The 20,122-nt window shown below is 41.1% G+C and overlaps 3 protein-coding genes and 1 non-coding gene across 8 annotated transcripts in view; 2 read left to right on the top strand and 2 right to left on the bottom strand.

The window, feature by feature from the left end:
• The window catches only part of LOC125109041 (two pore calcium channel protein 1-like), a 51,837-nt gene extending 44,362 nt beyond the window's left edge, over window positions 1-7,475 (bottom strand). The window contains exon 1 of the mRNA XM_047745632.1: window positions 7,286-7,475. The gene's annotated coding sequence lies outside the window, so the exon portion shown is untranslated. The remainder of the gene's footprint in view (window positions 1-7,285) is intronic.
• A 4,353-nt stretch (window positions 7,476-11,828) lies between these two features.
• Window positions 11,829-12,802, top strand: MTLN (mitoregulin). 4 transcript variants are annotated; one of them, XM_047745638.1, is made up of 3 exons: window positions 11,829-12,140; window positions 12,250-12,380; window positions 12,709-12,802. In XM_047745638.1, exon 1 carries the CDS (start codon window positions 11,871-11,873, stop codon window positions 12,039-12,041), a length of 171 nt encoding a protein of 56 aa, XP_047601594.1. In that variant the 5' UTR covers window positions 11,829-11,870; the 3' UTR covers window positions 12,042-12,140; window positions 12,250-12,380; window positions 12,709-12,802. The 4 variants fall into 4 exon arrangements, with proteins under 4 accessions (XP_047601594.1, XP_047601592.1, XP_047601593.1 ...); XM_047745636.1 differs by having other exon boundaries at window positions 12,236-12,380; XM_047745637.1 differs by lacking the exon at window positions 12,250-12,380 and having other exon boundaries at window positions 12,712-12,802.
• Window positions 12,803-16,872: 4,070 nt separating this feature from the next.
• On the bottom strand, window positions 16,873-16,979 carry LOC125110140 (U6 spliceosomal RNA). The gene has a single exon (XR_007130471.1). It is a non-coding gene; the product is annotated as a U6 spliceosomal RNA (small nuclear RNA).
• Window positions 16,980-18,620: 1,641 nt separating this feature from the next.
• NPHP1 (nephrocystin 1) overlaps window positions 18,621-20,122 on the top strand; it is a 57,711-nt gene continuing 56,209 nt past the window's right edge. For both annotated transcript variants that reach the window (XM_047745634.1, XM_047745633.1), the window contains exon 1: window positions 18,621-18,743. In XM_047745634.1, coding sequence (XP_047601590.1) covers window positions 18,675-18,743 — 69 coding nt within the window. In that variant the 5' untranslated portion in view covers window positions 18,621-18,674. The remainder of the gene's footprint in view (window positions 18,744-20,122) is intronic.

The raw sequence follows: 20,122 nt of genomic DNA, 5'->3' as shown, positions 1-20,122 counted from the left end.
TCTCCCTCTCCCTCCACCTCTACCCCACTGGCATCTTCTCTCCCTCAAACAAACAAATAAATCTTTAAAAATGGTAAAAATGACAAATATGTGTTACATACATTTACCACAGTTAAAAATTTCAAAAATATTGCATACATTACAATCCAGTCTTCGTGCTATAAAAGTCTACGGGGTTTGACAAATGCATACATAATACCATGGACCCACCATTACTGTATCATATGTAATATTTTATCACCCTAATAAATCCACTATGCTTTACCTACTCAACCCTTCTCCCTCCCCTGAAATCCATGGTAACTACTAATCTCTAACTGTCTCTTTAGTTTTGCCTTTGCCAGAAGCTGTATGCCTGGAATCCTGCCATACACAGGCTATCAGAGCAGCGTCTTACACTTAGCAACATGCATTTAGGGTTAATCCATGTCTTTCCATGGCCTGATAGCTCATTTCTTTTCATTGCAATAATATTCCATTGTATGGAAGAAGCACAGCTTGCTTATCCTTTCACTTATTGAAGGACATCTCGGTTGCTTTCAAGTTTTAGCAGTAATGAATAAAGTGGCTATGAACCATATTCATTTAACTGTTTCATGTGGACATGGTTTCAAATTAGTTGGGTTTGTCTTTTATTTTTTATTTTTTAAGTTAACATATCAAATTAACTTTAAAAAGTTGGTAATTTTTTTTTTTTTAAGTTTTAACACACACAGAGATTTGAGTAGCCAACACGACAGCTGGAATACAGAAAGTTCTATGACCCTCAAAAACTCCTTCATGGTCAAGTCCTCCTTCCCGAACCCTCAGCAACCACTGACGTGTTCTCCAATCTACAGTTTGGCCTTTTCCAGAGCGTCATAGACATGGAATCATGTGATTTTGAGTCTGGTTTCTTTCACATAGCAAAATGCTTTAGAGACTCATCTCAGCTGCTGTGTGCATCGAGAGTAATTCCTTTTTACTGCTGGATGTCTTTGTGTGGTTTGGATGTACCACAGTTTACTCATCCATTCACCTGTGACAGGACATACGGGTCTTTCCAGTTTTTGACTACTGTGAATAAAGGTGCTAAAAACATTAATGTACATATTTGGGGTTAATATAAATTTTCATTTCTCTAGGGCAAATTCCTAAGAATGGAATTACCGGTCAACCAGTCAGTGCATGTTTAACTTTTACAAAAGATTGACAAACTTCTCTTGGAGTCACTATACCATCTTGCATTCCCACTGACAGTGTATGAGAGTTTTGGTTTCTCAGAACCCCTGCCAACATGTTTGGTATCGTCATCTGAAAAATGATTCAGCTGTTCTAATAGGTGTGTAGCGTTACCTCATCATGGTTTTAATTTGCATGTCCCTAATGACTAATGACTTTGCACATTATTTCATGCACCTGTCTTCTGTGTATCTTCTCTGATAAAGTGTCTGTTAAAATCTCTCCCAGTTTTATATGGCTTTTTGTCTTTTAGTGTTGAGTTTTGGGAGTTCCTTACGTATTCTGCATATAGTTTTTGTTGGATATGGGATTTTCAAATATTTTCCCCAACCTTTGGCTTGTCTTTTTCTTTTCTTTTCTTTTCTTTTTTTTTTTATTTTCTTTTTTTTTAAATATTTATTTATTTGACAGAGATCACAAGTAGGCAGAGAGGCAGGCAGAGAGAGAGGAGGAAGCAGGCTCCCCGCTGCGCAGAGAGCCCGAAGTGGGGCTCAATCCCAGGACCCTGGGATCATGACCTGAGCCGAAGGCAGAGGCTTAACCCACTGAGCCACCCAGGCGCCCCTTGTCTTTTTATTTTCTTAATAGTATCTTTGGCGGAACAAAATTGTGTAATTTTCATCAAGTTCAATTAATGATTGTGCTTTTGGTATCATAATAAGGATTCTTTGGGGCTCTTAAGTGGCTCAGTTGGTTAAGCATCTGCCTTCTCGGTTCAGGTCATGATCCCAGGGTCCTGGGACTGAGCCCCATATCAAACTCTCTGCTCAGTGGGAGCCTGCTTCTCCCTCTGCTGGCCTCTCCACCTGCTTGTGCTCTCTCTCTCTCTGTCAAATAAATAAAATCTTAAAAAAAAAAAAAGGAGTCCTTGCTTAACCCAAGTTCATGAAGATTCTCTGTTATGCTTTCTTCTAAAAGTCTATAGCTTTATGCTTTATATTTAGACCTATGACATCTCTTGAATTAGTTATATACACAGTATGAGGTGAGGTTCAAGGTCCATATTTCCTTATAGATGTCCAGTTTTCCAGCACCATTTACTGAAAACTATCCTACACCTACCAAACTGCCCTCCTTGTCAAAAATTAATTCACCACATTTAGGCTGGAATTTATCCTGTTCTATGTTAGCATCTTCTCAAAGTTGAAGCAAAGAAAGATCTTATGCCAACTGTACCTGTGAGCAAAAGGTTAGCAAAAATCCTCTGTACAAGCAAAATTGAGCTTGGGTTACCTTCCTAGTCCCTTTTCATTAGAAACCTCACTGAGCTGGGCTGTCTACACTCTTTATGGTAAAAAGGAGCCCTGACTGGTGAAATGCCTCCAGTTTACAAGGACCAGGACTGCTGTGTAAATGCCTGGCAGAAGGCTGTTGCTCTGGGCTTCCCCGGGGTGACTTGGAACTGGGCCTTGTGGCCCTGGAAGCCCTGCCTGCAGAACTGTGTGCAGGATACTGGTTTCTAGTTGGGACGTGAGCTTGGCTCTCACACCACCTTTATGACCTCATTTTCTCACATTTAAGCGTCCACTTGAACAACTCTGTGCTCAGCTACAAGACTACTGCTGAAGAAACACGCCTGACTGCCAGGTCAGTGCACTGTATCCAGACCTTTATCCTTCTTGGTGAGCCCAATGCCAAGCATGGACTATTACAGTCATTGAGTATGACTGGCTAGTTAAACCTAAGACCAGCTTCTGGTGAGCATTACAGTAACCAACTCATTCTGCCTTGTACCAGTTCATGTAATACATCTGCTTCACTGTTAAAAACCTAATGGTTAAGAACAGAGTTGTTTGAGACCTGAATGCAATTAGCAAAAAATTGCACTTCACTTCCTAGTAATGCCTAACCTAAACACCATCCTCTCCTCACCATAATAGATTTATACTTGTCTTTGTTCAGTGTCCCAGTATATAAAAATTAGTCATTACTTGCTTTCACCTGGGAAAAGTAATAGTTCACTTGGACCCAGGAATTCACTGAAGCCTCATCTTAGTTAAACCAAGACTGCCTGGGTACTCAGTCGGTTAAGCATCCACCTTTGGCTCAGGTCATAATCCCAGAGTCCTGGCACAGAGCCCTGTGTTGGGCTCCCTGCTCAGCAGGAAGCCTGCTTCTCCCTCTCCCTCTACCCCTAACCCCCTGCTCTTGCCTCTCGCTCTCTCTCTCTCTCTCAAATAAATAAAATCTTAAATTAAAAAAACAAAGACCCTAGGGAGATGCTATTCCTATAGGTGATTGCTCTGATCCAACATGTAAATGACCTCATCTGAGGTTCCCCTGATGTGGATTCTAACACTCACTGTAAGTAGCTGCTCACTGACCTGGCCAAGACATGTCAGCAGAAGGAAAGACAGTATTTAAGGAGAGATTACAAATTAATCATAATTACCCAAAACCAACCACTAGAAGATAGTAAGAAGAACTTCTGAGATTCACTGGGTATTATGCACAATGGGTACCAAACTTTTCTGAAATAGCAAGAACTTGATACCATTTGACTACATCAAACTTCTTAGCACCTCTTTCATAGAATGGAAAAAGCATCAATGGAAAAGGCTTTCTATGGTCTCACAGCATCCATCTACAACTACCTAAACTACCTCCCCTGGATTATCATAAAACTTCCTTTTTGTATGTACACAAAAGGAAAGATTAGGTCCCAATCTAAAGCTATCAGCACACAGCACTTACCAAAGATCCACGGCCTATGATTAACCTGTCTTTTCATCCACTGGTTAAGGCATATCCTATTGGTCTTAGAGCAAATACAGCCTTAGCTAAATTAGTAGACACATCTTCAGATCTTATGCTGGACCTTTTAAATCTGATGGTACCACATGCAGAACAGTACTTAATTAATTATGAAATTCTATTACTTTTGCCTTCTCATTTACTATTCTTTGTAATAACATTCTCAAAGTAGCAATTTATCATTTTTTCTGGAGACACAAATAGTATTTTGTTAATAGCCTCCTGAGGATTGTGACGCTGCCCATAAAATTCGCCCAGTGTGAGGTGATCATCAACAACTAGAACCTCACTTTGACTGACACAATAAATGAGTCCAGCCCTTAGAGCTCAATAGTGGTTAGTTACAGAGAGTAGAATAACCTTGGAGTTTGCTCTAGTGCTCATACTCCATATTACCTACATTTTGTCCCACAGGTGAGATGGAACAATCCATAACCAAACTTAAGGGAAAAGGGGACACTTAAGGGGAAAACCTGACTATTCAAGGTTGGCTCAGGAAGTTGGTGGAGTTTGTCTTCAAGCCTAGGAAATACTGGGTCATGACTTCTATGTGCCTTCTAGTTCCATCCTATAATAGTATTAATTATTCATGTTTGCCTTACAGTTGTTTAACTTCTGTTGCCCAGAGTCAAAAAGGCACATCGACCAAAGACAAAACAAGATGAAAACATGATGGCTGATACTCAACTGATAATCAGACTTCTAGAAATGAAACGTGATCTTCAAGAAGGATCAGTAACAGTGGTAGAACTCTGTCTAATTCCTAGAGTTTTTCCTGCAATTCTAATGAATGGAAGATTAAAAAGAGCAATGAGCAAAAAAAAATTTTCTGTTCCCCTACAAAAAATTATCTGACCAAAACAGTACTACTATAACCAGTTTTAAATGCATCCTGCTCAATCCATACCAATATCGTATCAGTAATCACACTTCTTGAAAAGTAATCAATTAGCAAGTCTCTTTTCAATGGGCAAACTTCTGCAAGCTAGCCAGTCATCAATGAATCCCTTGCTTTCACAGCTAAGAGGTTTTTTTTTAAATCCTTAACATTATCACTTTTGAAAATCCATCAATCCCTGAATTCTGTATGTCCTGAAACCCTGTAAAAGGCCAACACTCTGCACAGCTGATAGACTGTGCTTTACAAGCATAGTTCTGACTTGCTTACAGAACAAAAAAATCCAAAATATCTTTGTTTTAGTTAGTAATGATTGCCCTCTTTCTTAATTATAATTGTAACATTTTATTATTTGCTTGATTTTGTGTTGTTGATGGTATTTGTCAACTTTTTAAAGTTACATACGGCAATTTTTCATTGCAAATAAATGTTTTTTATCTAAAAATAAATTTTCATTCAATAAGTACTGATTGAGCACATATTATGAAGAAATAATGATAAACAGAAATAAAAATTGTCCCCACCAACAGTCTAATGTGGGAAGCCAAACATTAACCAAATAAACATACCAAAATACACAAAACATGTAACCATGTCCACTCCACCCATGAAAGATTAACAGCTATAGGAATTGCCCTCCCGCTGGAAACAATTATTAAAAAGTGGATAAAAGGCATACATCAGTTTCAGACGTGGTACAACAGAGAAAACAGGACTGAGACTCCTGAAAGAAAGGAAACACATGAGATCAGCCTTATTCTTGTCCTATTACTTCCTGGAGAGAGTTTTGAGGGATTCTAAGGGCATAGTGCAGGGAGGGCAAAACCAGAGCTTGGCTCAGAGTCTTGCTGAGTTGAGGTGATGGAGACTGGAGTTCTGGAAAGATGAGACAGCTGGAACTTGAAGAGCAAAGTACCAGAGATGAGGTTGCTGCACAAGGAGGGAAAAATGTGTCCATGACCTATGGAATAATATCACACGTCATATACACGGAACTGCACTCCCAGGGTGGGGGGTGGGGAAAGGAGGCATAAAAAGATTTGAAGAAAAAATGGTCGAAACTCTCCTAAACTTGGTGAAAACTATTAAGCCCACAGATTCAAGAAACTTGACACATTCCAAACAGAATGAACTTGGAAAAACCATGCAAAATATCATAACCGAATTACTAAAACCTTGTGATACAGTCTTTAAAGCCGCCAGAGGAAGAGAAGATTCATTACATACAGATAAAGACTTCTTTTCTAAAATTAAGCAAGTGAAATCAGAGAGGGAAACAAACTATCAGAGATTCTTAATCATAGGAAACAAACTGAGGGTTGCTGGAGGGAAGGGAGAAAAGGGGTAACTGGGTGGTGGACACTAAGGAGGGCATGGGATGTAATGAGCACTGGGTATTATATAAGACTGATGAATCACTGATCTCTACTCTGAAACTAATAATACATTAAATGTAAATTAATTGAATTTAAATTAAAAAACAAAAAATTTTAAAAATTAAATGAAGCAAGCCAGAAGATAACTGGAACATCTTTTTCTTCTTCCTTTTTTCATTGAAGTTGACAGACAATGATACATTAGTTTCTGGTGTATAATGTAGTGATTCCACTGGTGTATTTTTTACGCTGTGCTCCCCACAAATACGGCTACCAGTGGTCTCCACTCAAAGCTATTGTAGTACCAATAATGGGACACCTTTATAGACCTGCAAGAAAATATGGTCACCCTCAAATCTGCCCAACATCCACTACCATAGACTACACCACCACGGTCTCTTGTCTGAACCAGTGGAGTAGTTTTCTAACCAGTTTCCCTGCTTGCATCCACAGCACCTTCTGATCCATTCTCCAACAGAAGCCAGATTAATTTTATCAATATGTAAAGAGAACCATGTAAGACTCTGCTCACAGAAACAGCTGCCTACTCTACTCTAAGTAAAATCCAAAGCCCTGACCTGGCCTGCAAGGCCTACCTACTTCTCCTGCCTCTCTTCCATGCCTGCCACTCAGATTCTCACTGACTTGGCTTCTTGTGGCCTCACAACAGTCACCAATGACATCGCCTGGGCCAAGAGCAGGCCTCTCCCTCCCTTCTCTGCTTGTGTGTCTCCAGTGGGGTTCTAAGGGCGAAGTCCATTGGAGGCCTTTCTTGACAGCTCCCATCCTCCCAACCACAGTGAGGCTCTGCTGGGTTCCCTCAAGCATGACACACAGTACTCTTTCATCTAAGCACTCATCTGTGTCTGAAGTGCTATATTTATTTGTGTGAGGATCTGATTGTTGTCATTCTCTCTCCTCGACAGGAGATCCTTGAAATTGGCTCCACATGGGGTATGTTGCCCTAAATATCCAGCTACGGTATGCACTCAGGAAATACTTACTGGAATGGAGTGAATCATAGATGACCACTTACCTCAAATTATGAGGAGAGAGGTTGGGGTCTTATTCAGAAGGAGTCTCCTGTCCTTTCTGAAAGGATTATAGGAGGCCATTCTACTGTGCACGTTTCCAGAATGACAGACTAAAGAGGCGGACTTGCAGTGTGTTACAGCTCCTGACAGAGAAGGCTCGAGGCTCACCTTCCCCCACGGTATCGCTTTCATTCTTGCCTATGCACCGGGGAGGAAATGATTCTCACTTAGAAATCACACAACCTGCATCAAAAACTAATGATATATTTTATGGTGACTAACATAACCCAATAAAAAATTTTAAAAAGAGAGAGAGAAAGAAAGAAATCACACAACCAGGCACATTTACTTTGCTTGCCCACCTCACCTAAGTCCCAGCCTTTTGGAGTGTGCACTAGTGAAGTCAGGTGAATGAGTTCAGCACAATGCCCAATCACACAAGACTTTTTCCTCCCACTTCCAAAAACTCCAGGGAAGAGAATGGGAAACAAAGGGTCTGACAGTTAAAACTCCTGAGACACTGGGCTGTGTGCTTATGGCTCAGGCAAACAGAGCCAGCCAGAGTTCTTCTGGGCCAGACCTCAAGGACCTAAGGGGATGAATTCTCCATGTTAATCATGGCAAAGCTTCACCCTTTTGGAGGCTTCAGGGTATAAAATGACTGCTTTGTTACTTAGGGTCCTGGAGTTGCAGAGGAAATCAATTCCATTTATATGCTTTGAAAGAATTTGTAAGTAATAAAGGTCTAATACTGTAAATGGCAAAACCTTTTCCCTGGGCAAGTACTTCAAAAAGCAAACTCAATAATGGCAGTTAATGTATCATTCAGAAGACACTCATGTGATCAATTAACTCATTACACTTAACTATTCAGCCTGTTAATCCAAATTTAATCATCACCTCAAAGCTGGTTGACCATTATCAAGTCTACTAACATGTCACATGGAAATGATGCACCATGGGGAAAAAATACAGTCTCAAGGCAGGGACACACTGACTCTTTAAAAGGGATTTAAAATCTTATACCCCTGCCTCCTTCCCAGCTGTATTCTCCCCTTTGGCTAAAGTTTGCTCTTGCAAAAAAAAAAAAAAAAAAAAAAAAAGGACATTTCTATGGTCTCTGCCAGCTCTATTCACCTAAGGTTTTCCCACATTCACGGCTTGATGAGGTGCATGTGTGCACATGATCTGGTTGTTTTTAGCCCAAAGGCCACTTAGGGATGAGGTAAGAATTCCAAGTGAAGTTTAAATTTGCAATAATAGCAGTGGCCAGAGCACACAACTTCAGGCTGCCAGAACTAAAAATAGTCTTAGGGGCACCTGGGTGTCTCAGTCAGTTAGGTATCCACCTCCTGATCTCAGTTCAGGTCTTTTTTTCTTTTCTTTTTAAAGATTTTATTTATTTATTTGACAGACATCACAAGTAGGCAGAGAGGCAGGCAGAGAGAGAGAGAGGAGGAAGCAGGCTCCCTACCAAGCAGAAAGCCCGATGCAGGACTCGATCCCAGGACCCTGAGATCATGACCCGAGCCGAAGGCAGAGGCTTAACCCACTGAGCCACCCAGGCGCCCCTCAGTTCAGGGCTTGATCTCAAGGTCATGAGTTTGAGCCCCGCGCTGGGCTCTGTGCTGGGCATAGAGCCTACGTAAAAAATATAAATAAAATAAGAAAGCCTTAGAGCTACAGAATCATACCAAACTTCATTTTACAAATAAAAAAAAACTGAGATCCAGGGAAATTTCATTCCTTCTAATGATCTTATTTACCTTTCACAATTCAGTTCAGACACACACATGTTAAGACTTCCCTGACCACTCCTTGCTGTCATCAACCCCAAATATTTACTGGCTGTGTGTTAGGTACCAGCCCCTGTGGTAGGCACTTGGGATCCACCAGTACACAACTGAGACAAAAATCCCTGCCCTTGAGTAGCTTACATTGTCGCAGCAGACAGGCAATAAACAATAAGTGTAATAAATACAAATAAACACTGTAAATCCTACTGTAGATGGAAGGCTATAAATACTATAGAGGAGAAGAATAGAGCAGGGAAAAGGAGGTCAGGAGTGCCAGAGAGCAGGGGTTGGTTCATTTGTGATTTTTAGTTATGTAGGTCTTGTTGAGAAGGTGGCAACTGACAAGAACCTAAAAACAGTGAGGAAATTAGTCATACAGGCACCTGGGAGAAGAGTATTCCATATGCCAGGCAGGGGGACGGCACATGCAAATGTTCTCTTTTATTTTTAGGATATTTATTTGAGAGATAGAAAGAGAGAGTGTGTGTGTAATTGGGGGGAGGGGCAGAGGGAGAGAGAGAGAGAATCCTCAAGCAGACTCTGCACTGAGCATGGACCCCAAAGCAGGGCTCGATCCCAGCACCCTGAGATCATGACCTGAGCCGAAATCAGAGGCCAGATGCCCAACCTACTGAGCCACCCAGGCACCCTAACATATGCAAATGTTCTTAGGTAGCAGCAGGCCTGGTGAGCACAAGAAACAAGGAGCACGTCAGTGAGAGAAGTAAGGATTGGAGAGAAACTGGTCATGCAGAGCTCTGTGGACCACTGAGAGGGCCTTGGTTTGAGCAGAAGAGTGAGGGACCCAACTCCTGACCTCTAAGGTTCACTCTGGCGGCTACATTGAGAATAGAATGTGGTGGACAGATACAGAAGCACAGAAACCTGAAGGGACTATTGCAATGACTTAGGTAGGAGATGATGGCAGTTTGGAACCAGTGGCAGCAGTCAAATGAGAAGTGGCTTAATTCTGGCCGTATTTTGAAAATATAACCAACAGATTTGGTTGACAGATTAGATGGATTATAAGAGAGAGTGATTCTGAGGGTTTTCTTCTTTTTTTAAGTCTAAGCTACATATTTAACTAAATATTCCAGTTCATCAGGACGTGTCTAATTGTTCTTCCATCTTTCACTCTGCACCAAGCTGTCTGAGCACAGATGTGCTGTATGCACTTCTACATTCCCAATGCCTCCTGCAGCATTCAATAAATGTTTGCCAAATAAATGATCATAAAGCATGGCAGATGTGAATTCGCATTGGACCCAAAACCATCTTTATTGTCTGTCTGCCAAGATGCATTCTACCTCAAGTATGAAAATCCATGTGCTAATATGAAGTCAGCCAGCCTCCAGTCTAAAAGAGTTTGGACTCCACATGCTGGTCTCTCTTTCCTGACTGTACTGGTTTTACAAATTACCACAATGTGTAACAAATTACCACAAATGTAGTGACTTAAAACACTCACATCTATAAAATCAGCTTTTTGTGGGTTAGGAGTCCCAGCACATGGTCCTCTGTTCAGTTCTCACAAGGCTACAATCGAGGTATCCTCCAGGCTGTGTGTGTTCTTACTTGGAGGGTGAACTGGGGGAGATTCTGCTTCCAAACTTATTCAGGTTGTGGGCAGTTTATTTCCTTGGACCACAGAACTGAAGGCTCCAGCTTTTTGGCTGTTGGCTGGAGGCATCCTGCTGTTTCTAGAAGCCACCTGCAGTGGCTACATGAGCTTCTCCAACACGTTCACTCATTTCATCAGGCCCCCAAGGAGAGTCAGCAGTCTGTTGAAAAGAAATGTTGTAGAGCATAAAGGAATCCCAGGAGTGACATCCCAGCACCTTTGCTTTATTCTATCAGTTAGAAGCAAGTCACAGGTCAAGCCCACACTCAATGAGAAGAAACTACACAAAGGCATGCACATTGGGAAATGGAAATCATAGGGGACCACATTAGGGTCTACCACTATGACTTTTATCATTAGAATTTTTTTAACCATAGGGTCTGGTATAGCATGGCACTCTAGACTTCACTATCCAATATTGTAGCCACTAGCCCCATCTGTGACGGGTGTGATGGAAGAGTGGAACTTTGAACTTCTTTTACAAATTTAATGAATTTAAATTAAATTTAAAAATTGATATTCAACTCAGTTATTGGAGAAATTTGTATGTGTCTTTGGAACAACCTGGGTATATGAATCTAATTTTTCAATGAACTTTTATGAAATCTAGAGACCGATCAAGTATTTCCACTGAAAATTTAGTGTTCCCATTGAGATATGCTGTTAATTATAAAATCACCAGATTTCAAACACTTAGTATAAAAAAAATCTCATTAATCATTTTTATATTGATTACGTGTTGAAATAACATCCTGTATCTCTTGGACTAAACAAAATATATTACTAAAATAATTTTAGTTTTAGAATTTTTTTTTTTTTAATAGGTTATCAGTAAACTGAGTTACATATGCGGCTCGCAGTCTACTGCTGAGAGAAAAGACGGGTGTTGATCTTAGAAAGTGGAAATGCACACCATCAACGTTAGCTAAGAAGGCAAGACAACAGCTGTTTAACGCCCAACAGTAACCCCTGCGGCGGCCCAGATGAAGGGAAGCCGGGGCGGGGGGCGCCCACAGGCCCGCCAGACTTCAGCAAGAGGAGGGCGGACGAAGCTGTTTTGAGCCGACGCGCCGCTGGCCGCGCTGCGCACGCACCGCCGCGCGCACCGCCCGGGAACGCCGTTTGACCCCGCCGCCGCCCCGTAGGTCGGGCTCCACGCTGCCGGCTGCCATGGCGGACGTGTCCGAGAGAACGCTGCAGCTGTCTGTGCTGGTGGCTTTCGCGTCCGGAGTGCTCGTGGGCTGGCAGGCGAACCGGCTGCGGAGGCGCTACCTGGACTGGAGGAAGCGGAGGCTGCAGGACAAGCTGGCGACGACTCAGAAAAAGCTGGACCTGGCCTGAGACCCCGCGCTGTCGGCGCCCTCCTCGCCTCGCCCACGCGGGGGCTCAGGCCGGCTTCACACTCACCGCCTGCAGCGCCTTGTTCTTTTTGGAGAGTTGGTGAGTAGTACTTAAGGGGCGGTGAGTAAGAGGAGACGTTGGGAGTGGGCGAAAATCTTGCCCCAAGGATTCTGAGGGGGTTTTACTTTCCCCAGTTTTGCTTTTCTAGTTCAGTCCACTGCGCGAACTGCCTTTAGTGGGAATGCCTTACCATGTGCAACATTGTTGCACCTTGGCGTTAACCTTCAAAAAGGGAAATCCTGGAAAGAAGGAAAAGAAGAAAGAAAAGGGACCGTGGAGGTATTCCTGCCACCTCCTACCCCCTTATCATTCTTTTCGATAATATCCTTGGTAAACCATAGTACATCTTTGCATTCACGTTTTGTAATCTCCAATCCGAATTCTTTGGTTGTTAGCAGCCTGGTAAAGTGGAAAGACCCGTGGCCTGGAAGTTAGGAGCCTTGCATCTAGTGGTAGCTTATCTAGTGGTAGCTTTATCATCAGAGCTGTGCACATTTAATTATCTGTAACATCAAATCTTATAGTTAATAGTTCTTAACTACACAATAGAATAATTTGAAGTTAACGGTTGTATATTTCTGATTATTTTTCTCTTTTCTGTTTCCAGCTGTTTGTCGAAGATGGATATAGAGCACTGGACGGATCTAATTTCTCCTTGCACTTTATGAGTCAATTTTCAAAATAAAAAAATTTTAAACATCTCTGAATCTTTCATCAAAAGGAAAGGAATATCTTGCCAAGCAGTTTACTTCATCAAAAGATCTGGATTCTCAAAACAGATTAGTGTTTTTGAGGAGATAGCCTCGTTCTTAAGGAATCTATGCCAGTTCTTTAGTACAACTGCAAAGCAGAGTTGGCCTAGTGACCATGTGAATCCTTCTGGCCAACTGTTACTGGATCTGTTCAGGAAAACAAGTGGCTGTGTAAAAATAACTGAGTTAAGGGTGAGGTATATGTCCCAAGTATAGAATGATAACATACTCCGAATATTACTGGCAAAAATTTCATTTATATGTCATTATAGAATATATTAAAGGAAAATCCCTCTTGACTAAAGCTTAGTGATATATTCCAACTATTATCTAAAAATCAAGAGTTAGTGACTAAGTCCTTGGTTGTTTTCGATTTGCAAGAAGTGTTTTCTATAACACTGTTCTTGCTCATTCTTTTTTTTTTTTTTTAATTTATTTTTCAGAGAGAGGGAGAGAGAGCAAGCACAGGCAGACAGAATGGCAGGCAGAGGCAGAGGGAGAAGCAGGCTCCCGGCCGAGCAAGGAGCCCGATGTGGGACTTGATCCCAGGACGCTGGGATCATGACCTGAGCCGAAGGCAGCTGCTTAACCAACTGAGCCACCCAGGTGTCCCTGTTCTTGCTCATTCTTGTAAAGATTAATTTTGTGTCTCAGCAACAGCAACTCCATATTAACATAAGAAAAGCTAGAAAAGTTGTTTCCACACAAAACTTTTTTTTTCCATTTTACTGGGCCATCATGCTCTATTACTTCCAATTCTTGTTTTCATTCTGTGAATGCAAGGATTACAATTTTGGTTCTTAGAGCTCTTCCCATCTGGCCTGCAGTTTGCTTCTCAACTATATGAAAAGGTAAAAGCCATTAAGTGGGAATTTCCTTATCGTTTCCTGTCAATAGCGCTGTTGAGGGCAGTGGTTTTAAACAGGGCTGCACAACATAATCATCTAGAGAGATTTAAAAATACTGATCCACTCCCCACAGATTTGGATTTCCATAGTTTGGGGTGTGCCTGGGCATTAGATTTTTAAAGCTCCTCAGGTGATTGTGATGCCCAGCAGAGGTTGAAAACCATTGGTTTTGAGGCTTTATCTCATTAGTTATCCTTTCTCAGAAGAGAAGATGAATTCTGCATCCCACCCCTGCTAAGGTCCTTCCTTGTTCTCTACTACACCATTTCTGTCTAGCATCTGCAGTCTCTCCCTGCTTTCCCTCTATTTACAAACATACAGTCAAGATCTTGACTTTAAAAAAAAAATCTTTTTAGTTGACCCCATCATTTGCTAATTAGAAAAAGTGGTCCACTATCACCTTCTTCCTAAATGTTTTCCCATTTACCTGCTGCAGTCTGCAATCTGTACCCCCTGAGAGCTTTTGTTATCCAATCGCCATTTCTGAATAATTAATTTTCACCTTCAGAGTATTTGATAATGTCAGTGTCTCCTTGAAATTCTTCCTACACTTCCCTAATAATTTAAAACTTTTGCGTTTCCAAACTTTTACTACTCCAGCAGTAGTTAGTTCCTTCAATTTTGTGGGTTCCTTCAATTTCAGTCCTTGGTCCTCTGCTCTGTCCTTTCCTTTTGACTACCCAACCAGTCTCTAGGATTAACTATTATATCCAAGCAGAACACCCTCCAAGATATTTCTGTCCCACCTGATCTTTTTATTTCCAGCTTCACATTTAAACTGCCTAGTGGGTGTTTTCATTGGATAATCTTACTCAAAAACTCAAATGCAATGTGTACTGTTCACTTGGCAGGAAATTCTGCACACCAAGTGACACTTCTATGACAACACTTGGTAGGTGGTACAGCTACATGATTCTAGTCTGTCACCGTAGGTCATAAGCTCTTTGAGGCCAGTGCCTTAAACATCTCGCATCACAGGTCCAACCACTGCTTTCCACCAAGGTGCTCACATATTTGACACTTGTATCTTAAGGTGAATTGTTTTAAGATCCTGAAATAGCCAACTTTCTCTGTTCTCTGCTGTAATCTCTTTTTAGTAGGTTCCTAATGATGTGGTTCCACTAGTTCTACATAATGAGTCTCTCAAAAGCTATTAATTTCTTTTTCAGGGTCTCCTATAAGGTAGCAACACAAAGTTGGTAATCATTTTAACACACCAATGGAAGAAAATCATAATGAGTTTTACAAAATAGCTTGTTCTTAGGAGAAACAGTCGCCATGTTTTGCTTGGTTTCAGCTACCTCACTGCAAGACTTTCTTGTTTTAGGTTACTTTTGATGCAGGAAAGATGTTACCGTTCAGAGCTGATGGCTAAGAAAGAATTCTTGAGATATCTGTGGTGCAAAAAGGTGGTTTTATTAAAGCATGGACAGAAAAGCAGAAAGAGCTGCACCAGGGTCATGCAGGGTGGCAGTTATATCCTTTCAAGTTGGGAGTGGGTTAGGGATAGGGTAAGTCTCTAAGGAATTTTGAAAACAAGGTTTCCAGGATCTTGAAGGGGTTAGCTATTGTTAGCAAAAGGTCATTTATTACTGTTTAGTTAAAACTCAGTCATGACAATTATCATATGATCTCTCTGATATGAGGAATTTGAGAGGCAGGGCCGGGGGTTGTATGGGGTAGGGAAGAAAAAAATGAAGATGGGATCGGGAGGGAGACAAACGATAAGAGACTTTTTTTTTTTTTAAAGCTTTTATTTATTTATTTGACAGACAGAGATCACAAGTAGGCAGAGAGGCAGGTAGAGTGAGAGAAGGGAAAGCAGGCTCCCCGGTGAGCAGAGAGCCTGATGCGGGGCTCAATCCCAGGACCCTGGGATCATGATGGAGCTGAAGGCAGAGGCTTTAACCCACTGAGCCACCCAGGCGCCCCCATAAGAGACTCTTAATCTCACGAAACAAACAGGGTTGCTGGAGGGTGGGGAGGTAGGGACAGGGTGGCTGGGTTATGGACACTGGGGAGGGTATGTGCTATGGTAAGTGCTGTGAATTGTGTAAGCCTATTGATTCACAGACCTGAACCCCTGGGGCAAATAATACATTATATGTTAGGAAAAAAAAAACCCCACTATTATTAAAAAAAAAAAAACAAAACTCAGTCATGAGACCCTTCAGATGTTGGGTCATATGCTTCAGGGATAATTGCCAACATGTATCTTGTGAGGTAGAGATGAAGGAAGTTTCCAAAGTAATTTTTGTATGTTAAAGTCGACTTACAGGATCCTGGGGGTCAGGCTAATGATTGCCCTTTGCCCTTAGCAAAGTATTAACACTGAGGAAACTGTTCCTAAAGGAAGGTCACTGCCTGTTTCAGAGACTTGTCAATGTAAGTAGCAAGGAAATTCAGGGTTTCTTTTGCCTTTGTTTCCCACATCATTTTGATTTTCATGATGGCATCAAAGGATAACAAGAAAGAAGCAATGACTACTGTTAAGATGACTGCTGATCATTACAAATCAAAAGAAATACAAATTAATGAAACAGCTGAGTAATTTCATCCCTATAGCACACTGAACACTTAAATAGTATTTTTCAGCCTTAAATGTACACATGAAACACAAGGGTATTATTAAAATACAGGTTCTGATGCAGTAACTCTATGGTGGGGCCTGAGAATATGCATTTCTAACAAGCTCCTAAGTGATGTTGATGCTGATCCAAGATTCAAAGGAATAAATGGTTATAACCCTGAATATGGTAGAAAATATATAAAATTAAAGTCATCTTTCCACATGAGGTGAACAGCAGTAGGAAGATTTTTTGTATCCTTCCCCATTGCTTATACATACAAAACACGTAGGGGTTTTGTTTACTTTTACCAAGATAGACTTACACTATATTCATGACCCTGTAACTTTTCCATTTAAAATATGGAAATCCTTTCAAATCAGATCTAGAATATTTTTTTCTAATTTGTAGATACATATATTTAAATAAGGATTTCATAAATGATGAATTTTGGTAAGCTCTTATAATATCGCTTAGAAGTACTGATAAATGCATTTAAAAATATTTTATAGCAATCCTTTCTCATTTGGTACAATTTTTCTTTTTAAATATAGAATGCTTCATGAATTTGCATGTCATCCTTGCACAGGGGCCATGGTAAGCTTCTCTGTATCAGTTCAATTTTAGTATATGTGCCGCCCAAGTAAGCCCTGCTACATCTCCTTTCTTAAAAATGTTATTTATCTATTTGGGAGAGAGAGTGCCTGCACACAAGCAGGGGGAGGGCAAAGAGAGAGGAAGAAGCAGGCTCTCTGGTGAGCATGGAGTCCAACATGGGGCATATCCCAGAACCCTGAGATCATGACCTGAGCTGAAGTCAAATGCTTAACCAACCGAGCCACCCAGGTGCCCCCGTTACAAACCTTTTTAATGAAAATACTATGTCTGGCTATTTAAGTGAATTTTAAAGTATCATGAGTCATAATGGAGAAGTTAATTCAAAATAAAGACATGAACCAAAAAAAGCAGATAATACCAAGTTTGTCAAGGTTAAGAACAAAAACCCATAGAGTAAATTGGTACAACTTTGGGAAAATAGGCAGTACCTACTAAAGCGGAACATAAAACATGCCCTGTGGCCCAGCACTCTGTACATATGCTTGTACTATGCATATATGTAAGCAACAGCACTGTTTATAACAGCCTCAACTGAAAACTACCCACACGTCCAGCAACAGTGGAATAAGTAAGTATACTGAGTGTATCATACACATAAAATGCCAGAGAGCAATAAGAACTTAACAAATTGCAACTACATACCATGATAGAGGTGCATCTTACAGATATGTTGACTGAAAAAGGCCTAACAAGATGCCAGGACACACTGCATGGTTCCATTGTACAGTTTTAAAAGAGGCAAATCAAGTTTTTGTTGTTAGAAGTTAGGACAGTGTTTGCTTATGGCATAGGGAGGTGGGTAGGGATTAGGAAGGGAAGACTATTTAGGGTACTGATAATCTGTATCCCATTCTGGGTGATGTGACATGAGGGTGTGCTCAATATGAAAATTCAATGAGGTGGACATTCGTCACTTTTCTCTATGTATATTTGAAGAAAAAAATACACAAATAACTAGCATAGTAGTTGGGCCTGTGGAATCAACCTGTTTTCTGTGTTGAAGAGCATTCATTTAGTGTAGTTCATCATTTGAAAAGTGAGCTCCATCATCATCATTCTTCTTCGTAGTGCAAAACTTGGGAACTGGGACTTAAAGGATTCAGTACCACCTGGGGAAATGGTATTACAATCTCCCTGAGAGGACCATAATTATTTGCTCACATACTTGCTGAACAGACAAAATCACCGTCATCCCAGAACTCAGAATGGACAACGCGCAAAACTAAAATGAAACGGAACCAGCATTTCCCCAAACGGCAAAAAACTAAAAAATGTCCTTTGAAATGAGACTATGAGACAAAATCATGTATCCCATGAAGGCCACATAGGTAAACTATTCTTGCAATTAATTTAAGAGTTTAAGATACTTAAATTATACCTTAAGATTCGTTTAGCAAAACTGGCATCAGAAAACAAATGCCGTAACACGGGAGAACCCCGACAGTAATGGCGTGGTAATACTGAGGTACCGTAGGACATGTAGCTCCCGACACCGTCGGGCACTCTCTCCCATCTCCACCCCAACCCTGCAGAATTGGCCGGTAAAAGAGGACTACCTGGGCAGCGAGCCTAATCTGAGCCTAGGAGCTGCGGAGCAGCCACCACAACAGACGACGACCTCCAGGTTCTTTTTTTGCAAAGCGGACGCGCAGTGATTGCGTCACCTTCCCACGCCGCCGCCGTGGTTTCCCTGGCGACCGGTGCGCGCTCAGCGCGGAGGCGAGAGAGATGCTGGCCAGGCGGCAGCGCTATCCTCTGCAGGCCCTGCAGCGCCGAAGTCAGGAATTGAAGCTACAGGTAGCGTCTGGCTGTCCAGCCGTGGGCCTGGGCACCGGCGGCGGGCGAGATCTGGGGTGCACCCTAATCCTGGCAGCCTATCTCCAACCCACGTACCTTCCCGAGTTATAGCGCTCCCTCCTCCACCCCAGCGTCCCGGCACTAACCCCGATTCTAACCTCTCCTGCTCCTAAACTCAACCCCCGGGGAAGCTGAACCTCCCGAAAATCTTGACCCATCGACTAAGCGCCGTCCCCCTCCTCCTAACGTCTCGGTGTCCAACCTGACAACTCCCTTAACCCAGCTCACCTCCAAATCTAATCTTAACAACCTTTTCCAACCATATCTGCGCCTGTCGCTTTCCTCCACTCTCCATTGACCCCTTACCTTCAAGCCGTCTTCCAGTAGGGGCTGTTTTTGCTTCGCTTGAACTCAAACGAAATAGGCGTCAAAGAATAATCCGAATACGTAAGAAAAATACTAGGATACGACAGATTAGCAAAGGACATGAACTAAAGAAGTGCAAGGAACTCATAAACATGAGAACAGTTCACTTAAAAAATAATCAAGTAACTGCGAAGGAAATAAAATATAACAAATATTTAAAAATGTGTGCTCAGTACTGGGGAGGGTATGATGAAACACGCACTGATACACGCTGCTCCAGAGTGTAAGGGACAGCATTTCTGGAAAACAGTTTAACAAGATGTAGCAAATATTCACGCTCCTGGGCTCGGTAATTACATTTCCAGGGATTTGCCATACATAATAATAAAAAATTTATTGGGACAGAGATTAATGTGTTAAATGTTCGTCATAGTGTTACTTAGAAAAGACTGGATATCATTTAAATGATCAGTAATAGGGGAATGGATAAATAACTTAGGATAGGATATAATAGTGTGATTAAAATTTTGTTGAAAGATTTTAGCATGTTAGGGAAAATATTGTGATAAAATCTTAGTTAGAAAAAGACTATAAAATATAAAATTGAATATACAGCATTTCAATAAAATTATTTTATATCTAATAAACATAGAAGAAAGAGTGAAGGAAACGTCCCAGGATAGTAACTGTGTGTGCTAGAATACTGATGTTTATTATGTTTCTCTTCATACTTTTTGCTATTTTCATAATTTTGAACACCAACTGTATATGGCTTTAAACAATAAAGAAAAAAGTAGGAAGTAATTACTGGGGTTGTTAGTTTATTTTCCAAAATTCTTATTTTGCTTTGCTAATTTTACTTTTTTTTATCTGACCTATTACTAAATAAAATTTTCTAATCTTCGACAGACAAGAGATTTACTGAGTGCTCATATTTGGTCCTGTTTCGGACTCATTTAAAAAGTACAATGTTTAAAAAAAAAACTACAAAGATTTGGGGTGCCTGAGGCTCA

Source organism: Lutra lutra, chromosome 9, assembly GCF_902655055.1.
Source record: "Lutra lutra chromosome 9, mLutLut1.2, whole genome shotgun sequence".
NCBI classification, from domain to species: domain Eukaryota; kingdom Metazoa; phylum Chordata; class Mammalia; order Carnivora; family Mustelidae; genus Lutra; species Lutra lutra.
The sequence above is the reverse complement of the archived record's forward strand: the minus strand, read 5'-3'. Positions and strand labels throughout refer to the sequence as shown.

What these genes read in the sequence shown, in the direction of transcription:
- MTLN (XM_047745637.1), top strand. Translation starts at nt 11,871, where the DNA reads ATGGCGGACGTGTCCGAGAGAACGCTGCAGCTGTCTGTGCTGGTGGCT.